General features: G+C 46.6%; 1 protein-coding gene across 1 annotated transcript in view; it reads right to left on the bottom strand.

The window, feature by feature from the left end:
* CPSF4 (cleavage and polyadenylation specific factor 4) overlaps positions 1-21,451 on the bottom strand; it is a 135,490-nt gene that overhangs the window by 37,711 nt on the left and 76,328 nt on the right. Inside the window, exon 5 of the mRNA XM_069645577.1 lies at positions 16,489-16,582. Within this exon, the coding sequence (XP_069501678.1) occupies positions 16,489-16,582 (94 nt within the window). The remainder of the gene's footprint in view (positions 1-16,488; positions 16,583-21,451) is intronic.

Genomic DNA, 21,451 nt, shown 5'->3' with positions numbered 1-21,451 from the left:
AGGAGAAGAGGGGCCAGTGAGGATCCCATTGCTTTATAGAACTCGCCCGTGAGGCCATCCGGGCCTGGTGCCTTTGTGCCTGGTAGTTCTTTTATGACATTTTGAATTTCTTCAGCAGTGATTTCCTTGTTAAGGTGATCTCTCATCTTGCCCGATAGCCAGAACAGTTCTGCGTCTTCAAGGTATTCACGGAGCGCAGTTGTGGTGCTTGTAAATCTGGTATTGTACAGCTCCTGATAGAAGCCCCAAAAGGCCTCAACAATTTCTCTTTCCGAGTAGACCAGTGTGCCCTGATGATTGCAGTCGATGGTCGGTGGCTTCCCAAGGATTCTGGCTAGGAGTGCTCCCGGTTTCTGCCCCTCTCCGTACTGGCGAATCTAGTGTCGTCTCGGTAAGTAGTGGCACTCACGTTCTGCATTTTCGGTGAACTCCTTCAATTCAGTTTTGATGATGGCCAGGGTAGTTTGATCGTCTGTTGCTTTGAACAAACGTTCCAGATCTTTCAACCTACGACCATACCTTGACACCCCATGTCTAGCACCACCCTTCTCAAAGGATGCAAACATACTAACAGACATCATTAAAGATACTCACCAATGCTATAAATTCCATAGCTCCTCTCAAAAGTAAGGAAGAAAGAAAATAAATCTTTCAACTACAACTCGTGGTTTATGGACAAACTCTATGCCCTTTGCTCACATAAATGTGAAGGGCTTAAAGACTGGCAGAACAACCTCAATGACTCAACCAAAAACAAGTTCAAACAGATAGCTACACATTACAAAGAAGCTATTATCTCAGCCAAAGCCAACTCCTTCAATGATAGGATCTCTAAAGCAAACTCCCAACCTAAAGAGATTTACCATCTTCAACAAACTCATCACACCCCACTACTAGCACAGATGAGATCATCAAGGACAAATCCTGGTGCACTAGCATCCAGACTGCATTGCTTAATAAAATAGACCTCCTACAAAATAAATTCAAGACCATTACACAGCCCTCCCCGGCCCACAGCTGCCACTACCATCACAATCCATACACCATGACTCACCACTCACAATTCTCGTTCAGGGACATCAGAACCACAGGTCATAGATCTCATTAACCACCTCAAGCCTTCCCTTTGCAAAGGGGACATCTGCCTGCCCAAAATCATCAAGGAATGTGCCACAGACCTCACACCCATCCTAACTGCTTTCATTAATGCCCCTTTTAGATCAGGTATTGTTCCTGACAGCCTCAAAGACGCTTGGGTACGCCGCCTCCTAAAAAAACCTTCCCTGGACCCAGCACAGTCCAATAACTATAGGCCAATAACCACCGTCCCGTTCTTCCTCAAAATTCTCGACAAGGCGGCTCATAACCCGATCCAGCTCTACTTGGAATCCAACTCCATATTAGTCAAGAGACAATCTGGATTCCGCAAAGGTCACTGAACTGAAACAGCCTTACTAGACCTAAAGAACCAAATCACTCAAATCCTGGACAAGGGTAAGCCAGCCCTCCTACTCCTTGATCTCTCCGCAGCCTTTGATCTGGTTTATCACAAGACCTTAACCACACACCTCACTCAAGCAGCCCATTTCTCCAAAAAAGCAACCACTTGGATCACCTCATTCCTTGAGGGCAGAGCAATGAAAGTTTTTTTCTAACATAGCTAATGCTGACCCCACCACCATCCACTGTGGAGTCCCTCAAAGTTCCTGTACAGCCCCGACTCTATACAACCTTTTTACCAAGCCACTCTTTGACCTTTGTGATTCTCTGGGTATAGCATACACTAATTATGCTGACGATACCCAAGGTATGCGGTCGAACGGACCCCATGCAAAAGTTTGCATGGGCTAAAAGTCCGAAAAATGCTACCCCCAAAGGTTCGAACCTTTGGTGGTAGCATTATAGGGAAGTATAAAACAATTTTAAAAAAAGAGACTGCGGGGTGCCCCCCGCAACACCCCGCTCACTATACTTTATAGTATTGTGAGCGGGGGAAACCCCTGCAGCTCCTGTAAAAATAATAGAAAAGGACCCTGCGGCGCCGGTTCACGATCACAGAAGTGAAAGGGAACTGGTGCCACAGGAAACCAGCCTGAAGAAGGTAAGTAGGGTATGTTTATGTTGGGGGTGTGGGGCGTGTTTTATGGGTGTGAGTATGTATGTGTTCGCATGAGAAAGATGCAAACTTTTGGTAGTTCGCACCTTTCTCATGCGAACGTTCCGGCCGCGGTAAATTCAGCCGCGGCCCGATCACTTATATTCTATGCAAGTACTATTACCACTGTCTGGGTCCTACGACCAGGATTCCACCACATTACATAACATTTACTCCACAAGCCAAGCTTGGAGGGCTGCCAATGGTTTATGCCTAAACGGGGACAAGACAGATTATCATCCTCGGACTAAAAGCCACCTTAGCCAAACGACCTCCAATATTCCAATTTAAACATTGACAACTTAATCATCTCAGTCCCGTCATCTGTCAAAACACTAGGCGTGTACATTGATGCCACGCCACGCACTCCGGTAAAAGTCTGTTACCCAACACTGTCCGGTAAATAATGCCAAGGGTTAAACTTGCTGCTTTCTCCTTATCTTACAGGTGCGTCAAAAGAAGATGTGGCGTGCTGATGAATTATACCTCCGGCGGTAAAATCAAGTAAGCATATGTCGGCTAAAGAAATTGTCTGTTCTCTCTGCTCACCTTGTTGTTTCTTGTCCCCCTTAGGTGCCGGGATTTGGCGATGTAAAGATGGAGACAGCGCTGGATCGAAGAGATGCTGCGTGGAATGGTGAGTATGGCGCTGCTGCTGGCAATGCGACGCGTTTAAAACAAAGTCTTTCCTCTGGTTTGAAGATGCGATGAATCCGGAATCAGGTAAGAAATCAGGTAATACTCTTGTTCTAACCTTTGGTTCTTTCTAGGTGCTCCAGGTTCGAGGCGGGCGTGGCAGAAGGCTGGATGCTACTGCTGTTGGCACAGTGAACGTTATGCTGCTGGATGCAGAATAACGCGTAGCGTGTGCTGCTCTTCGGCATGGTTTAAATAGCCTCCAAAGTAGTCCCAGGTAGGTATTCCTCCCCGACCACACCCAAGTAACAAAATAGTCCCCAAGGTAAAGTAGTCCCTTCCAGGCCTCACATGGGCTTGGATCTTCTTGCAGCATGGTCTGCATCAGGTAAGTGTGCACCAATGAGCCTGGCGCCTTTGGCGCCAGGACTGATGTCCCATATGAGCCTGGTGCCATAGGCGCCAGGCCTGAACCCAGACAGCCCCTAGCAGGGATTGCTGGGTTTTCTCAAGGCAACATGATGCCTGCTCCCGGGGCTGATGGACGTGGTCTGGATGCCCGGGGGTATGCATCATGACAGCACTCCCCCTCAAGGACCTTCCTAAAGTCGTTCCTCCCCTTGGTCCTGGTTTGTCTGGGAAGTCCCGATGGAATATCTTCACTGTTCGTGGTGCATGAACGTGGTCACTAGGCTCCCATGACCTTTCCTGTGGCCCGTAACCTTTCCAATCGATTAAGTAAAAAAGTTTTGATTTAACCACCTTGGAGTCCAGGATGTTTTTCACCTCAAATTCAGGTTCTCCATCTATCAAGATCGGATCTGGTGGTTTGGTTAATCTTGTTCCTGGTTGAACTGGTTTTAAAAGTGAAACATGAAAGACAGGATGGATTCGCATATTGGAGGGTAATTCCAGTTTGACGGCCACCGGGTTGATAATGGCCATAATGGTCTAAGGTCCCAAATATCTAGGATTAAAAGTCTGAGTTCCTTTCAGAGTTATGTGTTTTGTAGCTAGCCAAACCTGATCTCCAATTTGGTACTGTGGAGTTTCACTTCTATGTAGATCAGCATTTTTCTTGTATTTCTCTTGTGCTTGCTTCAAATGTTCTGTCGCTTCCTTGAAGGCTTTTGTAATAGTAGAATGTAAATGACTAACTGCAGGCATTTCTAAGTGCTGAGGCGAATCGAGTTCTGAGGTTCGAAGGTGGTGTCCATATATGGTATAAAAGGGGCTTTGCCCGGTTCCTGAATGTACAGAGTTATTGTATGCATATCCGGAAATCCATAAAATATGTTTCCAATTACTTTCGGTCTGGTGAAGCATGCAACAAAGGTACTGTTCAAGGGTCTGGTTGGTCCTCTCCGTCGGACCATCGGTCTGGCGATGGTGACTGGTTGATAACCTTACGTCGATTTGCGCCAATTGCAACATTTCTTCCAAAAATGTGAAATGATTTGACTACCTCGGTCAGAGACCAATACAGAAGGAAACCCGTGTATTCGAACGATGTTCGAGGAACTCCTTGGCCAGAACTGAAGCAGAAGGTAATCCCTTCAAAGGAATAAAGTGGGCCATCTTGGAAAAAAGATCCACGATAACTAGAATGGTGTTAAATCCATTACATGGAGGTAGATCAGTAATAAAGTCTAAAGATAAGGTGCGCCATGGTGTAGGTGGAATATCCAAAGGTTGTAAAAGGCCAGCTGGTTTTTTCTTCTGACTTTTGTTTTGGGCGCAAATGCCGCAAGACATCACAAATGACTTTATATCTTTTCGCCAGCTGGGCCACCAGAATTGTCTCTTAATTTTAGCTTTGGTTTTTGCAATACCTGGGTGACCTTCCATTAGGGTATCATGATAATTGGAGATGACAAGTTCCTGTAATTCCTTGTGTGGTAGAAATAGTCGTCCTTGATAGTAGGGTAGGTCATTGATGACTGAGTAATCCAGGCCTTTCTTTACCCAATCCTGCAGGGCTGCTGGATTGAAGAGTTGTTGGATTTTTAAATGGATTTCTTCTAGTATCTGTAAAGTAGTTATGCCAAGAATTCTTTGTTCAGAAATTATAGGCACCGGCTCCGGGTTCGCATATGCTTCTTCCATTCCTATTCGGGCTAAGGCATCTGCCTTGCCATTTTTACAGCCTGGTCGATAAGTGATCACAAAATCGAATTCGCCAAAGAACAATGCCCATCGAAGTTGGCACAATGATTGGGCTTTGGCCGTTTTCAGATACTGCAAGTTCCGGTGATCGGTGATTACAGTAATGGTATGCCTGCCACCGAGAAGATAGTGTCGCCAAGCCTTAAAGGCGGATTTGATTGCTAATAACTCTTTATCGGTAACCGCATAGTTTAATTCGGGTGCCGAGAACTTTCTGGACCAAAATGCCACTGGGTGAAGTTGACCAGTTTCAGGATCCCTTTGGGACAGGACAGCTCCCATGGCTAAACTGGATGCATCAGTTTCCACTATGTATGGAAGCTCTGGGCGTGGATGCTTTAAGACAGGCGCAGACGTGAATTTAGTTTTCGGCTCTTGGAAGGCCTTTTCAGCCTCTTCGGTCTATAAGAAACGTTTGTTCTTTCGCAAAAGTGCTGTGATGGGATGTACAACATGTGAGAAGTCCGGAATGAATCTGCGGTAGAAATTGGCAAATCCGAGCATGCTTTGTACCCCTTTAACTGAACTAGATGATGGCCACTGAGAACTGCGTCCACCTTTCGTGAGTCCATTCGGACTCCTTTTGGAGTCAAGATAAATCCAAGGAATTCAACTTCCGTAACATGAAAAACGCATTTTTCCAATTTTGCATATAACTTGTGCTGGCGTAGTTTCTCAAGGACTGCACGTACGTGCTTAACATGGTCTGATTCTGAGGAGGAGTACACAAGGATATCGTCTATGTATACGACAACACAGACGTCAATAAGTTCACGAAAGACATCCTTCATAAAATACTGGAAGGCTGCTGGTGCATTGCACAACCCGAAGGGCATCACCCGATACTCGAATAATCCGTACTTGGTGCGAAAGGCCGTCTTCCATTCATCGCCTTTCTTTACATGTACCAGATCATATGCCCCTCGGAGATCTAACTTGGTGTAGATACAAGCATCCTTTACTTGGTCTAGTAATTCGGGGATCAGAGGCAATGGGTACTGGATTTTTACCGTAATCTGATTTAGTGCGCGGTAGTCTATGCACGTTCTAAGGTCTCCTTCTTTTTGGGCACGAAGAACAAAGCTGAGGATACAGGAGACTTAGAAGGGCGAATAAATCCATTAGCTTATTCATTATTATTATTTATTGGTCCAGGTATTGCCGTAGGTGAAGATTTTCAGGTTCCGTGAGGGCGTAGATTCTACTGCATGGGGGTTGTGCACTGGGTAGAAGGTCAATTTGACAATCGTATGATCTGTGAGGTGGTAATGTATTGGCCTGTTCTTTTTGAAAAACATCCTGAAATTCTAAATACTCCTGAGGTAACTGCACGATTGGGTTGATGACTGTGGCCAGGCCTTTGTTCAGGGTTTTCTCTGGGTAACAGGTGTGTGCACAATCCGGGAAGGTTATTCTCTTCTCTCGCCATTCAATACAAGGATTATGTGTTTCCAACCACGGCATCCCCAGTATTATTTGAAACTGCTGGGCTTTGATTAAACCAAACACAATAGTCTTTCGATGCCCATCTTGACCCAACAGTGTCATCTCTGTAGTGGAATGAGTTACAGGCCCAGAGGCAATTTCAGTTCCATCGAATGTGGTGATGACATCCGAAGTGGTCTTTTTGCAAAGATGGAGATTCATCCTTGAAGCCAATTCGTGGTCCATATAGATCCCTATGGCCCCGCTATCAATGTATGCCCTTACTGCGTGCATACGTGAGGGTTGTCTGGGATCAATTAGGACCATTGGTATGATTAAATGCAAGGTCTGAGTGTCCTCCTTTAAGCTCGGCAAGCGGACCTCTACGCTTGTTGGGCATGGTCGTTTTCCGAATCAGGCTCTTTTGGGCTTTTATAGGGCAATCCCGTAGAAAATGTCCTGAGGTTCACCAGTATAGACACAATTGCATCTGTCTTCTTCTTTCCCTTTCCTCCTTTTGAGTTAAGGGTCCTTTAACCCCCCCCCCCGATTTGCATAGGTTCTGATGCATCTGTTCCTTTGTGGGCAACGTTGGATTTAACCAATACCCGATTTTCGAACTGATCTCGATCAGCCTTTCTATTCTGGAGTCGATGATCCAGCTGGACCACTAAGTCTATAAACTCTGCGCAATCCTGAGGTGGGTTCACAACTTGAGCCAAGACGTCTTTAAGTTCTCCCCGAAGTCCACGATGAAACAATGTCATTCGTTTTTCCTCAGGCCATCCGGTTTCCACTATCAATCTATTGAAGGCTGCGATATAGGTTAGCAGATCCTGGTTACCCTGCCGTAGGGACAAAAGTTCGTTATCAAGGGCCTGTCCTTGGGAGTGCCGGGCAAATAGTCTTTCCATGCTTGTTTGAAAGCACTGAAAATCCCGAAGAATTGGGTCATCCTGAGTAACTAGTGGAATTGACCAATCAGCTGCACTAGCCCTGAGATATGATAATACAAAGGCTACCTTGGCTTGATCGTTTGGGAAGGCTCCTGGTCTGCATAAAAAGTGCAAGCGGCATTGGTTCATAACAGGAGCTGGGTTCCCCCCGGAACCAGGTAGGGGTGCTTGTCCAGCTTGATTTTGCAGCAGTTGTCTAGCGAGATCATCTGTGCGCTCCTTCGATACAATTAGTTCTCTTCTGAGGGCATTAGGCGAGCGGAGTGCACTTCCGCCCTAAGTTCACCCAATAGTTGGGCCAGTTGGTCGGTTTCTGAGGTTTCCATAACGCCCGGATGGGGATTTGTAGATAGGCTTCGCGTTCTGTTACGCTCACCTGGCTCCCACAGGGGTGTCGGTCGGACCCGAACTGCTGCGGTCTCCACCCACGTGTGATGCGTAGTGCAGCGATGACTGACTGGATCTGCCCTCCTAATCTTGTCAGCTTGACCCGTAGAAATATTCTCCTTATATTCTTGAAGGGTGAGCCCTCCATCCTGCGAAGCACACAGGGGCGCCTTGGTGACCAGTTACTTCATTGGCCTGAAGATATTGGAAGAGTTGTAGACTAATCCTGACTCCAAAAGGTCCTGGCGAAGAGCCATAAGTATATAGTTCGTAAGAGTTCAAAATGTCTGGAATTCACTCCTGTCCAATTCCTCTTTTATCTTTGACCCAATGAGAAGATTGACAGCTGAAAGCGCTCCGGTAAAAGTCTGTGTTACCCAACACTGTCCGGTAAATAATGCCAAGGGTTAAACTTGCTGCCTTCGCCTTATCTTACAGGTGCGGCAAAAGAAGATGTGGCGTGCTGATGAATTATACCTCCGGCGGTAAAATCAGGTAAGCATATGGCGGCTAAAGAAATTGTCTGTCTGTTCTCTCTGCTCACCTTGTTGTTTCTGGTTCCCCTTAGCTGCCGGGATTCGGTAATGTAAAGATGGAGACAGCGCCGGATCGAAGAGATGCTGCGTGGAACGGTGAGTATGGCACGGCGCTGCTGCTGGCAATGCGACGCGTTTAAAACAAAGTCTTTCCTCTGGTTTGAAGATGCGATGAATCCGGAATCAGGTAAGAAATCAGGTAATACTCTTGTTCTAACCTTTGCTTCTTTCCTTCTTTCTAGGTGCTCCAGGTTCGAGGCGGGTGTGGCAGAAGGCTGGATGCTACTGCTGTTGGCACAGTGAACGTTACGCTGCTGGATGCAGAATAACGTGTAGCGTGTGCCGCTCTTCGGCGTGGTTTAAATAGCCTCCAAAGTAGTCCCAGGTAGGTATTCCTCCCAGACCACATCCGAGTAACAAAATAGTCCCTAAGGTAAAGTAGTCCTTCCAGACCTCACATGGGCTTGGATCTTCTTGCAGCATTGTCTGCATCAGGTAAGTGTGCGCCTATGGCGCCAGGACTGATGTCCCATATGAGCCTGCCGCCATAGGCGCCAGGACTGAACCCAGACAGCCCCTAGCAAGGATTGCTGGGTTTTCTCAAGGCAACATGATGCCTGCTCCCGGGGCTGATGGACGTGGTCTGGATGCCCGGGGGTATGCATCATGACACCCACCTTGAGATGGCTGATTTAGAGATCGGATCCCCTTCTCTACCAGATGCCACTGAAACGAAAAACTGGTTTGTCTTCCTTAGTGGTTTAGTACTTTCCAGGTAGTACATTGTTAGGCTAAGTTTGCATGCAGTACCCTCTGGGACCACTGGACACAACTAGGACAACAGGTGTAAGCAAAACCAACCTTTGTTATAAGTCTGTACCACACAGTTTTTAGTAGCGAGCTGAGCAGCCAGGCTCATCTCAAGAGGGAATGTGAGCTTGTAATGAGGTTACACAGAGGTCTTACAATTACAAGTATTCAAATAGACACTCAAGGTGTCTTGGTAAAACACTTATTAATTGATTACAGTCAGTTAGAAAACATTCAGTAAATGGAGGCAATCAATATCACACAACAATATCCTACAATGCTTCACACAAACCAGTTCTGAAACATTTAAACTACTTTGAAGGAGGAGCAAAACGGCATTCAGAGTATTTGATGCAGGAGCAAAAAGGCATAAGTTAATAAAACGAATAGTAGAGTTACTTTTAAACAGTGCAAATAGTTTTGAGTTCACCAGAGGAGTTGTTCCAATCCAATAGGTAGGCCAAAGTCAATGAGCTATAGTCTTGTATGGGTAAAAACGGTTCTGGTAGATAAAACGTAAAAGTCTTTGCCACAGTTCTCAGAAGAAAGAGTTATATGTTGGGTCACAAGCTGACTAGGCCTGCAAGTTGCCAAAGTTTCACGCACTTTCGCAGCGAGAGGCAAGTTCTCTCGGTCGGGTTTTCACAGTATCTTATTTTGAAGAAAATGATGCAGCTGAAGATCCTGCAGATCTTGCTGTTCCTGAGCCTCAGTCATGGGGACAAGAGGGAGGACGTCGGGGGACTCCTGCACTGCACGGGGACTGGTCACAAAGCTGGCAATGCTTCGATTCCGGTAGCTGTCTTCAAGCACACAAACTGGTGTCCTTCTCCCTGGCTATTCGGTTTCCTGCAGCACTGAGTAAAATACAACCAGCTCCGAGAATGGTATCCAGGTGGCTTACGAGTTGATTGGTCCCACCAACTCAAAAGAAGAAGTTGTCCTTGAAGGGACTTTTTTGTCGAGATGAACTTGGCGATTCGGACCTGCATCAGGGCTTCACCGGGCAAACCAACGGTCCAGGAGTTGCAGCAGCTGCCCTCTTCCAGCTAGTCTTTGGTTCTTTCGTTCCAGTGGTTGACTGCCTTCCAAGCCAAGAGACTCGCCTTTTAAACAGTTTTCCCCCCATTCATTCCAGCCTAGCTGCCACTCACCCAGCAGGGTGGCTGTCCTTGCCAGCCAATCACACCAGAGTGCAATTGGGTCCCCTAAGAGACTAAGTGCAGGTGGGCACTTCCCTCACTTCCTGCCCGCCCCAGACACTCTGGTGCCAGAGGTGGTCTTCAGTCCTGAAGCCCCCCAAAGGCGTAGGAACAAAGGGACCAAACCTAGATTGGCGCGCAGAGACAAACTCTAGAAGGACCTTTCCAAAAAGAAATGGTGAAAAAAAATACCGGGACCTGTTTTTTTCAGAGGGGGCTCCGACGCTATCTTGAAAAACATGGCTCGCGCGATTTAATGCTACCGTTGTTCACGGTCGGGAAAATCATGGTAGTTCGTTGTACTGCCACTAGCCATTTCGATAGGAAAGGGTAGCATTTGACTGCTACATGAGTTTCTAGACACGGGATACTAGGTAACACCTCCAGCACTCTATTGTAAGATAGTGTGTGCTGGGTCTAGGAATTTAAAAAGACTAGTAAAGTCAATTTAACTTTACTTTCTCTGGGAAACAGTAGTTTATCAAAGAGAAGGTATGTAAACCTTGGGACAGCCTAAAAAGGCTTCCCTGTGTCACTGCACTGTGGGTGCTGTGTAACACACATGAAAAGATATCTATGGAGTGGTCTAAAACCCATAATCTAGAGTAAAACACACATTAAAATATATGAGAGTGGGGAAAAAAGGCTGACACTCTCTCCAGGTAATAAAATAAAGTCCTCAAAATCCAGCAAAGTTGCTGGGGGTCTCTAAGGTGAAGGGAATTAGCACATTTATGAGACAATGAATCCTCCCAGAACTTTGGGGAGCTCCAGTTAGACCTCCAGAGATAAGACCACCCTCCCCAAAGTCCCCTCACCAGAGTGCACTAATGAAGAAACAAGGCCGATTGACCGGGCAGTTAAGGTTCCTCCTTGGAGCCTGTGGAAAAAATGCCAAGACTGCATACCGACGTGGGAGCACGAAGAATCCTCTGATGGAGTCCTTTCTCTCCCTTCCAGCGTCCCTACGTTTGTCAACACGACCAAGAGACAGGAGACTAAGGCTGCTGCAATGTGAAAGAAACCATCTGCATCTTCACAACTCAGATACTGCAGGACTTATGGTAGCACATACCCAAAGTCATTCTGTTGCTCAGTTGCTGCTGGAGTGCTGATTCCAACGTTTGGTTGTTCACCCATACCATTCACCCAGGCCTAACACGTGTTCACCAATAGGGAGCCTTTCTCAAGGTCCCTGAAACCATTTTGACACACAAAAGCATTGTACCAACTTGTAATCTAAGAATCCCCTGGAGCTTTGCCTTTTCTGCTGCTGTGCCTTATCTGCTTTTCCTCCAATCGACACTGAAGAACTCATACATAGATAGATAGGGATGGTGTTGAATAATCCTTTTTATTCCTACAACAGAACATTTTTGGAGTAGCTTTAACAAGTGATTTTACTTAACACTGAACTGTGTTCATGATCTCTAGAATTCCCCACTATTGGTTTACTCACCTGAAGTATTTCTTGTGTTTTCTATTGTGTTGATTATCTGTAGCACAAGACTATTACTCGTGGCTCACTGCCCAAAGTCTGATGTTCACCATCTGTGATCTTCCTTCTTTTACCACATTAAACTTGTCAAACTTGGAGTTTCCTGGTATTCGCACAGTTTTACACCACACGGTTCGCCCACTACAGGTCATGCAACCAGGAAAGTCAAGATTTCTTTCAGAGTTCAATAGTTTGATCAACAGACTGTTTCTTAAGCCACAGCTTCACCACATCAGATGTTTCTCAATCTGGATTCTGCTTTATTCAAAGTTTCTTACATTTAGATAAGTGGTTCAGTTTGTCAAAGATGTTTTCACTTGTATATGTGGTTTAACCTTAATAAAGTATAACTGCTTGTTTCTTTCACTTTGGTATTCAATAAGGGTTAATGTTGCTTAATTAAATGTTGCCTTGAATGTTTCATTCAGCAATTTGGGTTACTTTTATTTGTTTCATTCAGTTCGGTATTCAATAAGAGTAACTTTCATTCATTCCATTATCCATGTGTTGCAAGTTCATTTGATTCCATACCCCGCTACTGCGTTCACAGATTTACAGTGCGAGTAAAGTCTACCCAGGCATTGCCTCTCCTCCACACAGCTTCTCTCACTCTGCGGGAAATCCTCCTTGCCAGGCGCTCCTTGCAGCACTCGTGGTGAGCAGCTCCGGCTGTTCGCCTTTTCGCCGACTTGCACTCTTCCTCCGGCAGGCTCCTCAGAGACTCAGCAGGTGTTCGACGTCTTGGCTGCTTCTGATCCTGCACAGCTCCTTCTTCCACTGCTCTCCTCTTCCAACAACGCTCAACCTGCAGCTTCATGGTTCCACCTTTTATACACCTGTGGTCCAATAATGGATTGCAGGATTACAAGTGTGTCCCATCCATTACTGCTGCCTGACTCCCATTAATAGTACATCCTTCATGCATCTTCCTCGCCCCAGTAGAGTGAGAGGCGGTAATCTCTACTTCTTCATCGTTTAAGTACTTGAATGTATTTTAAAGGGGGATGAAGAGGAACACTTTTGTAATGGCCCATAAAGGTTGGAGGGGTCTGTGGGGGAGGGTTAGATTGGTTATCATGAAGATAAGGGGATACCATGTCTTGCCTAAAGGTACCCGACTCCCAATCCCCAAGACCATCCACCCAGGTGGTCGTCCCTCGCTTGTCCACCACCACGGTCAGGGTCCAACAGCAAAGGCCTTTCCCACGCCACCTGTATAGAAAATCCAAAGGGGAATAGGAGTGAGAATACCCTCCGGTTTCTCACAGGAACCATACTAGTGTGGAGGCAAAATAATAAAACAGGGATGGCTTAAGTACAACTGAAACATGTTGGGATAGATGCAGTTATTTGTAACAAAAATTGCAGGGCAGGTAAAAGTTCAAAATGGCTATCATGCAGCCTTTGGAGATGCAGAGGAGCCCTTGCCAGGTCCGTAGTTTGATTAAAGACTAATTTTGTTTATAACAAAGTCTCTGGTTTACCAGTAGCTAGAGTTTGCCTTCTCCTGAGGTTTGTGGATGGTCCTTAGCAGTACTGGTTGATAAATGGATGCCTTTACCTTCTTGTTCTGTTCTTACTGGTCTCACATACTCCCCCCTCTGGGATCTACAGCATCTCCCTCTAGGCGAAACTCCAAATCATGGATGCAGGAAATGAGGGGATTGAGGAGCAGAACAGATCAGTCCCAAAAACCTGGTAGTGGGCCTGGATAGCATCACGGTAGATGGGTGGTCAACTTCTCCAACTATGGTTCTATTCAGCCTTGCCTCTGCCTTCTGAGTCTTAGCCCACTCCAGGTTCTCAATCAGACCTGACCAGGCTGCTCTTGCAACTGTAGCCAAGCTTTCCAATTCTCTACCTCTGGTCTTAATTCCTACATCAAATCCCCTGTTGATCACCCTCCTGCTCGCCCACTCCTGCACTCCCTTGATCAACTCATGTAGCAACTCCACATCCCCTTCTCGTACTTTCCCCCTTCTGAACTGCCTCTCCTGGGTGGATTACCCTTTCCACTCTTCTTAGCGCCTTTGGACACTTTCCTTTTCCCAGTCTCATCTCTCCCAGCTTCAACACCTCTAAGCACATTCTTGGCAATCAATATTTTCCAGGTCTTTCTTTGCGCTCCCCACCTTAGTCGCACTTCTGGGCACCACCAGTTATCTCAATCCCTCTCCACAAATCCACTTCCTCGAGCAGCTCTTCCAGTGGTTCACTATTGTCACTCACACCTTTACCTGTCTGGGCAGCAGCTCTCCTCTTCAATAATCTCCCTCAATTTGGAACTACATACCTCCTTCACCTCTGTAGGTATACCCATTTCTCAGGTCACCTTTACTAGCCATCACCCTCTCGCTACAATTAGCAACCTCACTTCTTTTGGCTCTTCAGTTTGCTCTCCTGGGCCTCTCCTCCACCTACCAGGCTCCAGTGTGACATAGCCTTCTGGACCCTTCAGTCTCCAGCTCCTACTCCACTGTTATTAATCTCAGACTGAGCCCTTGTGCCTTTATAAAGCTTTAGCCCCACCTCTCAGCTGCTATGGCATCTTAATGTACCAGCTGGGATAGGATTAGTCTTTTGGGCCTGCCTCCTTCCACCCCTCTGCCCCTCAGAGATGGCTTACAGCCATAATTTGGGACTTTGGATTGGCCAGTCCCTCCCCAGGAGCGGTCCTCTCCATCGGCCATGCTCCTGCCTTTGGCCCTCTACAGAAAAGGAAGGCAGGTGTCTCTTCAGGAAGCTAGTGGAATGAGGAGCGCCACCCGAGGATTAATCCTAGTTCTGATGGGAGACTTGGGTTTGACTAGACCCTCCGCCTGGGTGGTCATCTCTTGTACGCCCTAACCATGTTCAATGGGTGGATTGAAGCACTGCAAGACAGTGGAGGCCATGTACAGTGAATGGCAAGTTTACCATCCTACTCTTGGCCTCCTCTCCTCCCCAGTGGATGACATTCCTGCACACAAGCAAGATTTTCTCTACCTCTGCCTTCCCTGCTAATCACCCCACTGCTGCAAAGATCGGTGGCTGGTTCTCATGAATCTCACAGGATAACAGGCCCTTCTATCCAGTCAATACCACTGGCTCTGCGGAGCCCTGCTTGGCGGCTCTACATCCCCCAACCTTGGGAGTAGCCAGCACTAGCACTTAGTCTGAGGCCTCCTCTCTGGAACTGCCATCCCGGGCCCCCCACCAGCACTTGTCCATTCCCAGCCCCCCACCCATTGCTTCCTCCTGCACTTCTCTTAATTGCACTTGCACGTCCGAATACCACAAAGCCTAGTAGGACCACAACTGTAGATTTACTTTTGTGTCAATGTTCTTTCTCTCCCCTCCCTTCCCATTTAGCCTTGTGGAGCTTTTAAACCCAATTCTGCTGTATAAGCACCTAACAAATGCTCAATAAAATAAAAATAAAAAAATAAGCAAACCAGCACTACCATACCTTCATCCCTGGATTCCCATGAAAGACCAGTAGTTGAATAGTCACTGTCTTCGAAGGAAGCAGAAGCACAGAGGGCCCCAATTTCCCAGATCCCATATAAACTCTGCTTCCCCAAGTGTGCCTCTTAAAAAGGACCCAGTCTCTAGTTGGCACCATGTGTCTGTTGCCTGCCCAGAGACAGGGACAGGAACTAAAGGATGGTGACCAGAGGGTGCCTCCCCATATGGCCCACAGACCCATCTGCTAGTTTGGGTAGGCAGACATCCTTGGTGACCCCAATGGAGGTGCCCAGAACGAGGCAGGGGGCTTAGTCACAGTAGGTACAGTTATGCCCAATAGATTACACTAAAGAGGCCACTACTCGGATATACTGACAAACATATACTCTATTATAGGGTTACTTCATACGCAACTTAAGGTTCACATTAGTACTATAAATTGGCACACTAGAAACAGGACACCTTGGGTAAGACCCTTCCCAACCCGAATGCCAGTGTCAGGACTAAATCCCGATGGCAAGTCCTACACTTTGTAGATGCTAAGGGAAGGAAAGAAAGGGGATTCCTAAACTGGTAAAATGCTTACACAATCATGTGAAACCACAAAGCCATGGGGTTTGAACATGATTTTCCAACCTCTAACACACAGCAGTATGGATAAATCCCTTATCATTCCAGGAACACAGGTCTTCACAGACACGCACACTCTCAGAACTTGAGTTCAATCAGTGGAGGCCAGCAGCAATCCTACTTCGCATTACTGAGGGCACAGGCAGGGATGTGGACTGAGCTGTCTAAACTAGCTGCCAGGGTTTGCCTATGTGAGCTCTGTGTCAGAACGCACATAAGCAAAATCGCAAAACATAGCCGCCGCTACTGCCTTTAAAAACATACAAGGGCAACCAAGGCAGTTACCAAGTTACAGAACTTTAAAAATGCCAGGCTGGCATTCTGTTCCTACATGGACAGCAATAACTACCATTGTGGTAAAAAGGCTACACGGGTACAGCCTCTTACGAAGCTAAGCGCTGCCCCCAGCCCGTACTAAGGACAAATATCTGGCTGACCAAGAAGCACTTTAACAGTACCACAGCCATGGTAGCCATATTTGCTAACATGGCAGCACTAGTTGCAGCTTCTGTGAAGCTTTTGGGGGAAAATAAAAACTTCCAGCTGTATGAAGAAAAGGAAACAGAAAAAGTAAGCAACAATACTAGAAGGTTCACTAAGATGAGGATTTGTTTTTGGCCAAAAAGCAAAATATACTCACTGCATGAATTTACAGCCAAATCCTTCCGGACAGAATCCCACCAGGTAATTAACACAGATAACTCTTCGAGTGTGGCGGTGTCTGCAAATAGGACCTAGGACAGAAACAAATACAGTAAAGTAAGACTACAAAGATACAAAATATTTGCAAGTCCCCATGGTGGACTGGGACTTTACAATGACTTCTTAAAAAATGGTTACTTTATGCTGCAGTGTTGGTAACCATATTTTTTTACAAAGGACAGGGTGTATGATACGTACACACCATGCCTGAACATAGTCTTCCTTTTCTCCCTTGTCTTCACCACTTAATTGCACTGTTAAAACTGCAGAATCGCTGTCAGGCCTATTTGCTGTATCTTAATCAGTTAAATGTATTTTACGCAATTACTCTGCCTGTGAAGACTATTCTAGTCTCAGAATTTCAAAGGCTCTGAGCGACTGTTTCCCACCACCCCACGTTCCCACCCTCCTTGAGCGCTTTGAAACACTTGCCTGTGTATAAGCGCTATACAGTACCATACCATAAAGCTATAATTTGGCCTGATGATATTTCAATCTGTTAAATGCCTTTGTACAGGCCAATCCATCTATCAAATATCCATTCATCCCTTCTTTTCAGTGTCTTTTGGCTTGCGTGTGTAGATGTCCCCTTTCTTAGTTTGGATTGTTTCTACAAAACGACCATCAAAATGTTTGCACTGGATTGTATGTGCTTTGTGAAACTTCAATAAGACAAAAAGAAAACATTGAGTCTTTAACCAGCGCATCAACTTGGGGGTGAGTAGTAATAGAAACTGAAAATAACTTTACTGGTTGTCAGCAGTTTGGAAATCCAATGCATGTTTCAGTTGGTAACATTTTTTAACAACGGCCAAATAGAGTAAGCAAAACGTGTGTAAAGCAAGGTCGACACAGGTGTGCCTTTATCATTTGTACTGTCTGATGTATGACCTGAATTGGCAGGAATACGTAGGCAAACTGGTTTGTCCACAGAAAGGAAAAGCCATCTGTTCGACCGCTGCTGTGGGCTCCTGCTGGCAAACAGCGGACACTTTGTAGCGGCCGGTGGCAAAGGGATCCATGGATGGATGCCCCTAACATTGGAACTCTCTCTAAAGCGGATCAGTGTCTAATTCCTATTTGTGCGTCTGAGTGGATTGCCTGCTAGGTCATTTTGGACTCCTGGGAGATGGAATGCTTGCAAGAGCATTTGGTTGGATATGGCAGACTGCCACACCCACTGGGCCTCTTGAGACATGGTTGCAGATTTCACACCGCACCCCCTGCTTCAGGATGTAGAACACTGTGGTGGTATGGTCGGTGAGTATCCTGACCATGCATCCTTTTAGCACCGGCAGGAGGGATCTGAGGGATCATCTCACTGCTCTTAGCTCCAGTACGTTGATGTAGAGTGTTGCTTCCTGGGCTATACAGAGCCCGAAGCCCGACATTCAGCTGATTGGCATGAGCTCTCCAGCCCGACATGGAAGCGTCCGTGATGAGTGTTATGTGGTGATGCGGTTCTTGGAATGGGTTACCTTTTGTGAGGTTGTTCTTGTTGGCCCACCTCTATAGCTTGTGCACGAGCTCTGGTTAATGAGGCTCACGTCTTCCCATGTTCCTGCAAATTGGGACCAATTTGCGGCTATGAAATGATCTCCTGAATGAGGGGAGTCTTTGTCCCCCTCATTTATTTTTTTTGCTCCGACCATAGGAACCCTGTTAATTGTGTTTTTACTTTATTTTATGGACTCATGCTTTCCTCCATACTTTTAAAAAGGCATTTGTATTTCACCTTTGCAGCACACAGCACAGTGTGTGCAATGTTGCTGGGAGCACTTCAGGCTCTCCTTTTTTATTCTTTTATTTTCCTTAAGAACTGCTGTTCAACGTTAGATGGATACTTTTTTAGGTTTATAGTGATTACATCAAAAAAAAAAAAACATCTAATAAAAAGGATCGAATGCCAAAGCATCGACAGGCTTTTACATGTGAAAGTGACTTTCCATCTAAACCAGTGCATCGAAAATATAAATGGACTGGTTTCAATGGAAATGCACTTTTACATGTAAAAGATAGCATTTCAATCTTTTTTTTGTAACTTTAAAACGTTACATTGAGCTGTCCAGTTCTGAAATATCGGCACTGGCCAGCTCCTTGTAAAGTTTTAATTTCTTTTTGTATATTGTGGGGGGTCCCCCCAACACCCACCCCCTAACACTAAAGTAACTCTTAATCTAACCCACCCTAGCCCCAACCCCAACCCTAACCACTAACCCAACCCCACTAATTTTGATGGATCCAGCGAATTATATACAACGAAATGGCTATTCGATGGAATGGAATTTCGTTGCATATAATTCGATGGTATGGCGGTCGATGCTTTGGTTGTCAATGGATTGACCAGATACCACTTTTTTACCCTTCTTAGTTTTTCCTTATGAGAGATCAGCACACGCCACCCAATGTGGAGTGCTGAGAGGTTACCTTCTCTGTGCTCCTGTAACATTGTTACAGCGATAAGCATAGTTATGGCTGATGGCAGGGGACGTGTTCTAACCACTTTTGTGCATGTTTTGCTCACAGTCTGTCTTCATAGCTACGGCTATGCACAGAAGGGTCACCATTGACCCAAAATGGTGGCTTTTTTTTCCAAAATCAAACTGACATTTGAAACATTACATTACAAACTATTGTGAAACCCATCCTCAGAAAACAAACCCAGCTCAATTTCCCCCATGCTCATCCCCCCCTCCTGCCTCCCACCACCTCTTTCCTCCCACCATCACATCCATCCATCCATCCCCCTGCCTCATGCAGCAGGTTCCAATTGACTCCAGAAAGTCCAGACTAAAGGGTATCGCCATCTTTCGGGCAAGACAGTTTCCAGCGTTACGGTTTGTCCGTGGTGAGACATTTCCCTAATGAACTCCCAAAAGTCAATTACAGCAGCGTAGTGATCCCCTGTACAATTAGCCTCTCACCACAGCAGGTGCCCCTCCCCTATCCCACTCCCTGCCCATACTTCTCAAAGAAGGGGAGCCTTAGACCTTTAACATTAGCCCACGATTCGTCCAAAAGATGTGCGAGGTATTCCATGTCATATATAAACGCCCGAATCTTCGCCACCCATTCCTTTTCCCCAGGCATGCTCGGATTCTTCCAAAATTGGGCTAGGCAGCATCTAGCAGCAATCAAGATAATCTGTAACATATGCCTCCCTTTCACCTCATTCTCCTCCTCCAACCATACCCCAAAGAGTAGCAGCCACGAAGAGAGCTCCCTGTGAATCCCATCCACCCCTTTTATCCACGATTGGACCTCCCTCCAATACGATTGTACCTTAGAACATCCCCATCACATGTGACTGTAGTCCCCCTTTAAACCGGTGGCACTTCCAGCAGTGTGGGTCATACCCCTTGCACATCTTACCTATCACAGCCGGCGGATAATGCCATCTATGTATCAGCTTCAGAGCTTGGTGTCTGTACTGCAGGGAAACCATTGAGCGAATTACCTTTGTACACATCTGCATCCATAGTATATCATCTGTGTCATTCCCCAGGTCTTGCCCCAATCTAATCCTGGCTGGGAGTGGGTCCCTATAGTTCCACCAGTAACATCGTCCTGTGCAGCACAGAGATAAGTTCCCTGGAGCTCCTCACAGTTAAAAGGAGCCGCTCAAAGCCAGTCTGTTGCCTCCTCAAGTGGTCACCCCATTGGGCTTCCGTCAGGACCCCTTACAACCATAGGTAGCAGAATGGCGACAACTCCTCCAGCCTGCTAAACAAGATAAAACACCCCCTTCCCACATTTGTCCAGCCCTGCCTACTAGTACCAGAGCTGGAACGCCAATGGGTCCTCAATCCCATCCCTCGAAGTGCACCCCAAATGCAACTCCAAGGCGATGGCCATGTGGACAGCCACCTATTTCTCCACCCCTTACCCCCAAATAGACCAAAAAAACCTCCAGTACCGGGTGAAGCAGCAGCCTTCCTGGCACACAGGATCTGGGGACCCAGAACCACTCACCCAGTGAGACTGGGGCCAAAATTGCGTTATCCATTGGTACCCATTGCCTGTCAAGAGTGCTGGTTCAGGATATCAACCAAGACCCGAAGCCGAGTCGCCCTATTGTAGGTCTCGATATCTGTGAACCCAAACCGCCCCCACCTTCCTCTTTAGGTAAGTAGGCTACCCTGTGCTTCACCCCTGCGCAAAGGAATTTCAGCATAGCTGCCCTCACCTAGGCCAAGAAAGATGGCGGGATCATCATCGTTGGCATTTGGAATAGGAAAGGAAATGTGGGCAGCACCACCATCTTAATACAATTTAGACACGCCATCCAGGATAGCCCTAATCTCGCCCACCTCTCCATGTCTTCTATCGGCCGACCACAACATTAACAAGTTCTTAGGGAAAAGGTCACCATAATGGTGCATTACCTGTATCCCCAGATAACGAAAATAATCCTCCTTCACCTGAAACAGCAACCCCTCAATGTATTCCTTTTCCATCTCCGCTAACCCCTATCTCTTAAACCACCGATTTCACCAGATTTACTTTAAAGCCACATAAGCTCCCATTATCGCACCAGGCTTTCTAACAAGGCGTGCACCGACTTGGTAATGTAAAGGAGGGCATTATTTGCGAAGAGTCTGACCTTGCATTCCACTACCCCCACCAAGACAACCCTTATTCCCTTATCTTCCCCAACTACCCGCTCTAACGGAAAGGCGTGCGAGTCATTCCCATTAATCCCCACCCTGGCAGTCGGTGTGGCATACAAAACCACCATCCACCCCCTTCCATCTCGGGGCTATCCCTATGGCCGAGAGGACCTCCCCCCATGAAGGCACAACTCATCCGATCAAAGGCCTTCTCAGCATCCAAAGCGGATAGCAGTGCCCCATCCTCCCTCACCCCCGGGGCGTTAAGAACATGCAGCGTCTTTTGCATAT

This window comes from Ambystoma mexicanum, chromosome 2p, assembly GCF_040938575.1.
Source record: "Ambystoma mexicanum isolate Mex_15411 chromosome 2p, UKY_AmexF1_1, whole genome shotgun sequence".
NCBI lineage: Eukaryota > Metazoa > Chordata > Amphibia > Caudata > Ambystomatidae > Ambystoma > Ambystoma mexicanum.
Note: the sequence above shows the minus strand (reverse complement) of the source record. Positions and strands in the feature narration are given on the sequence as shown.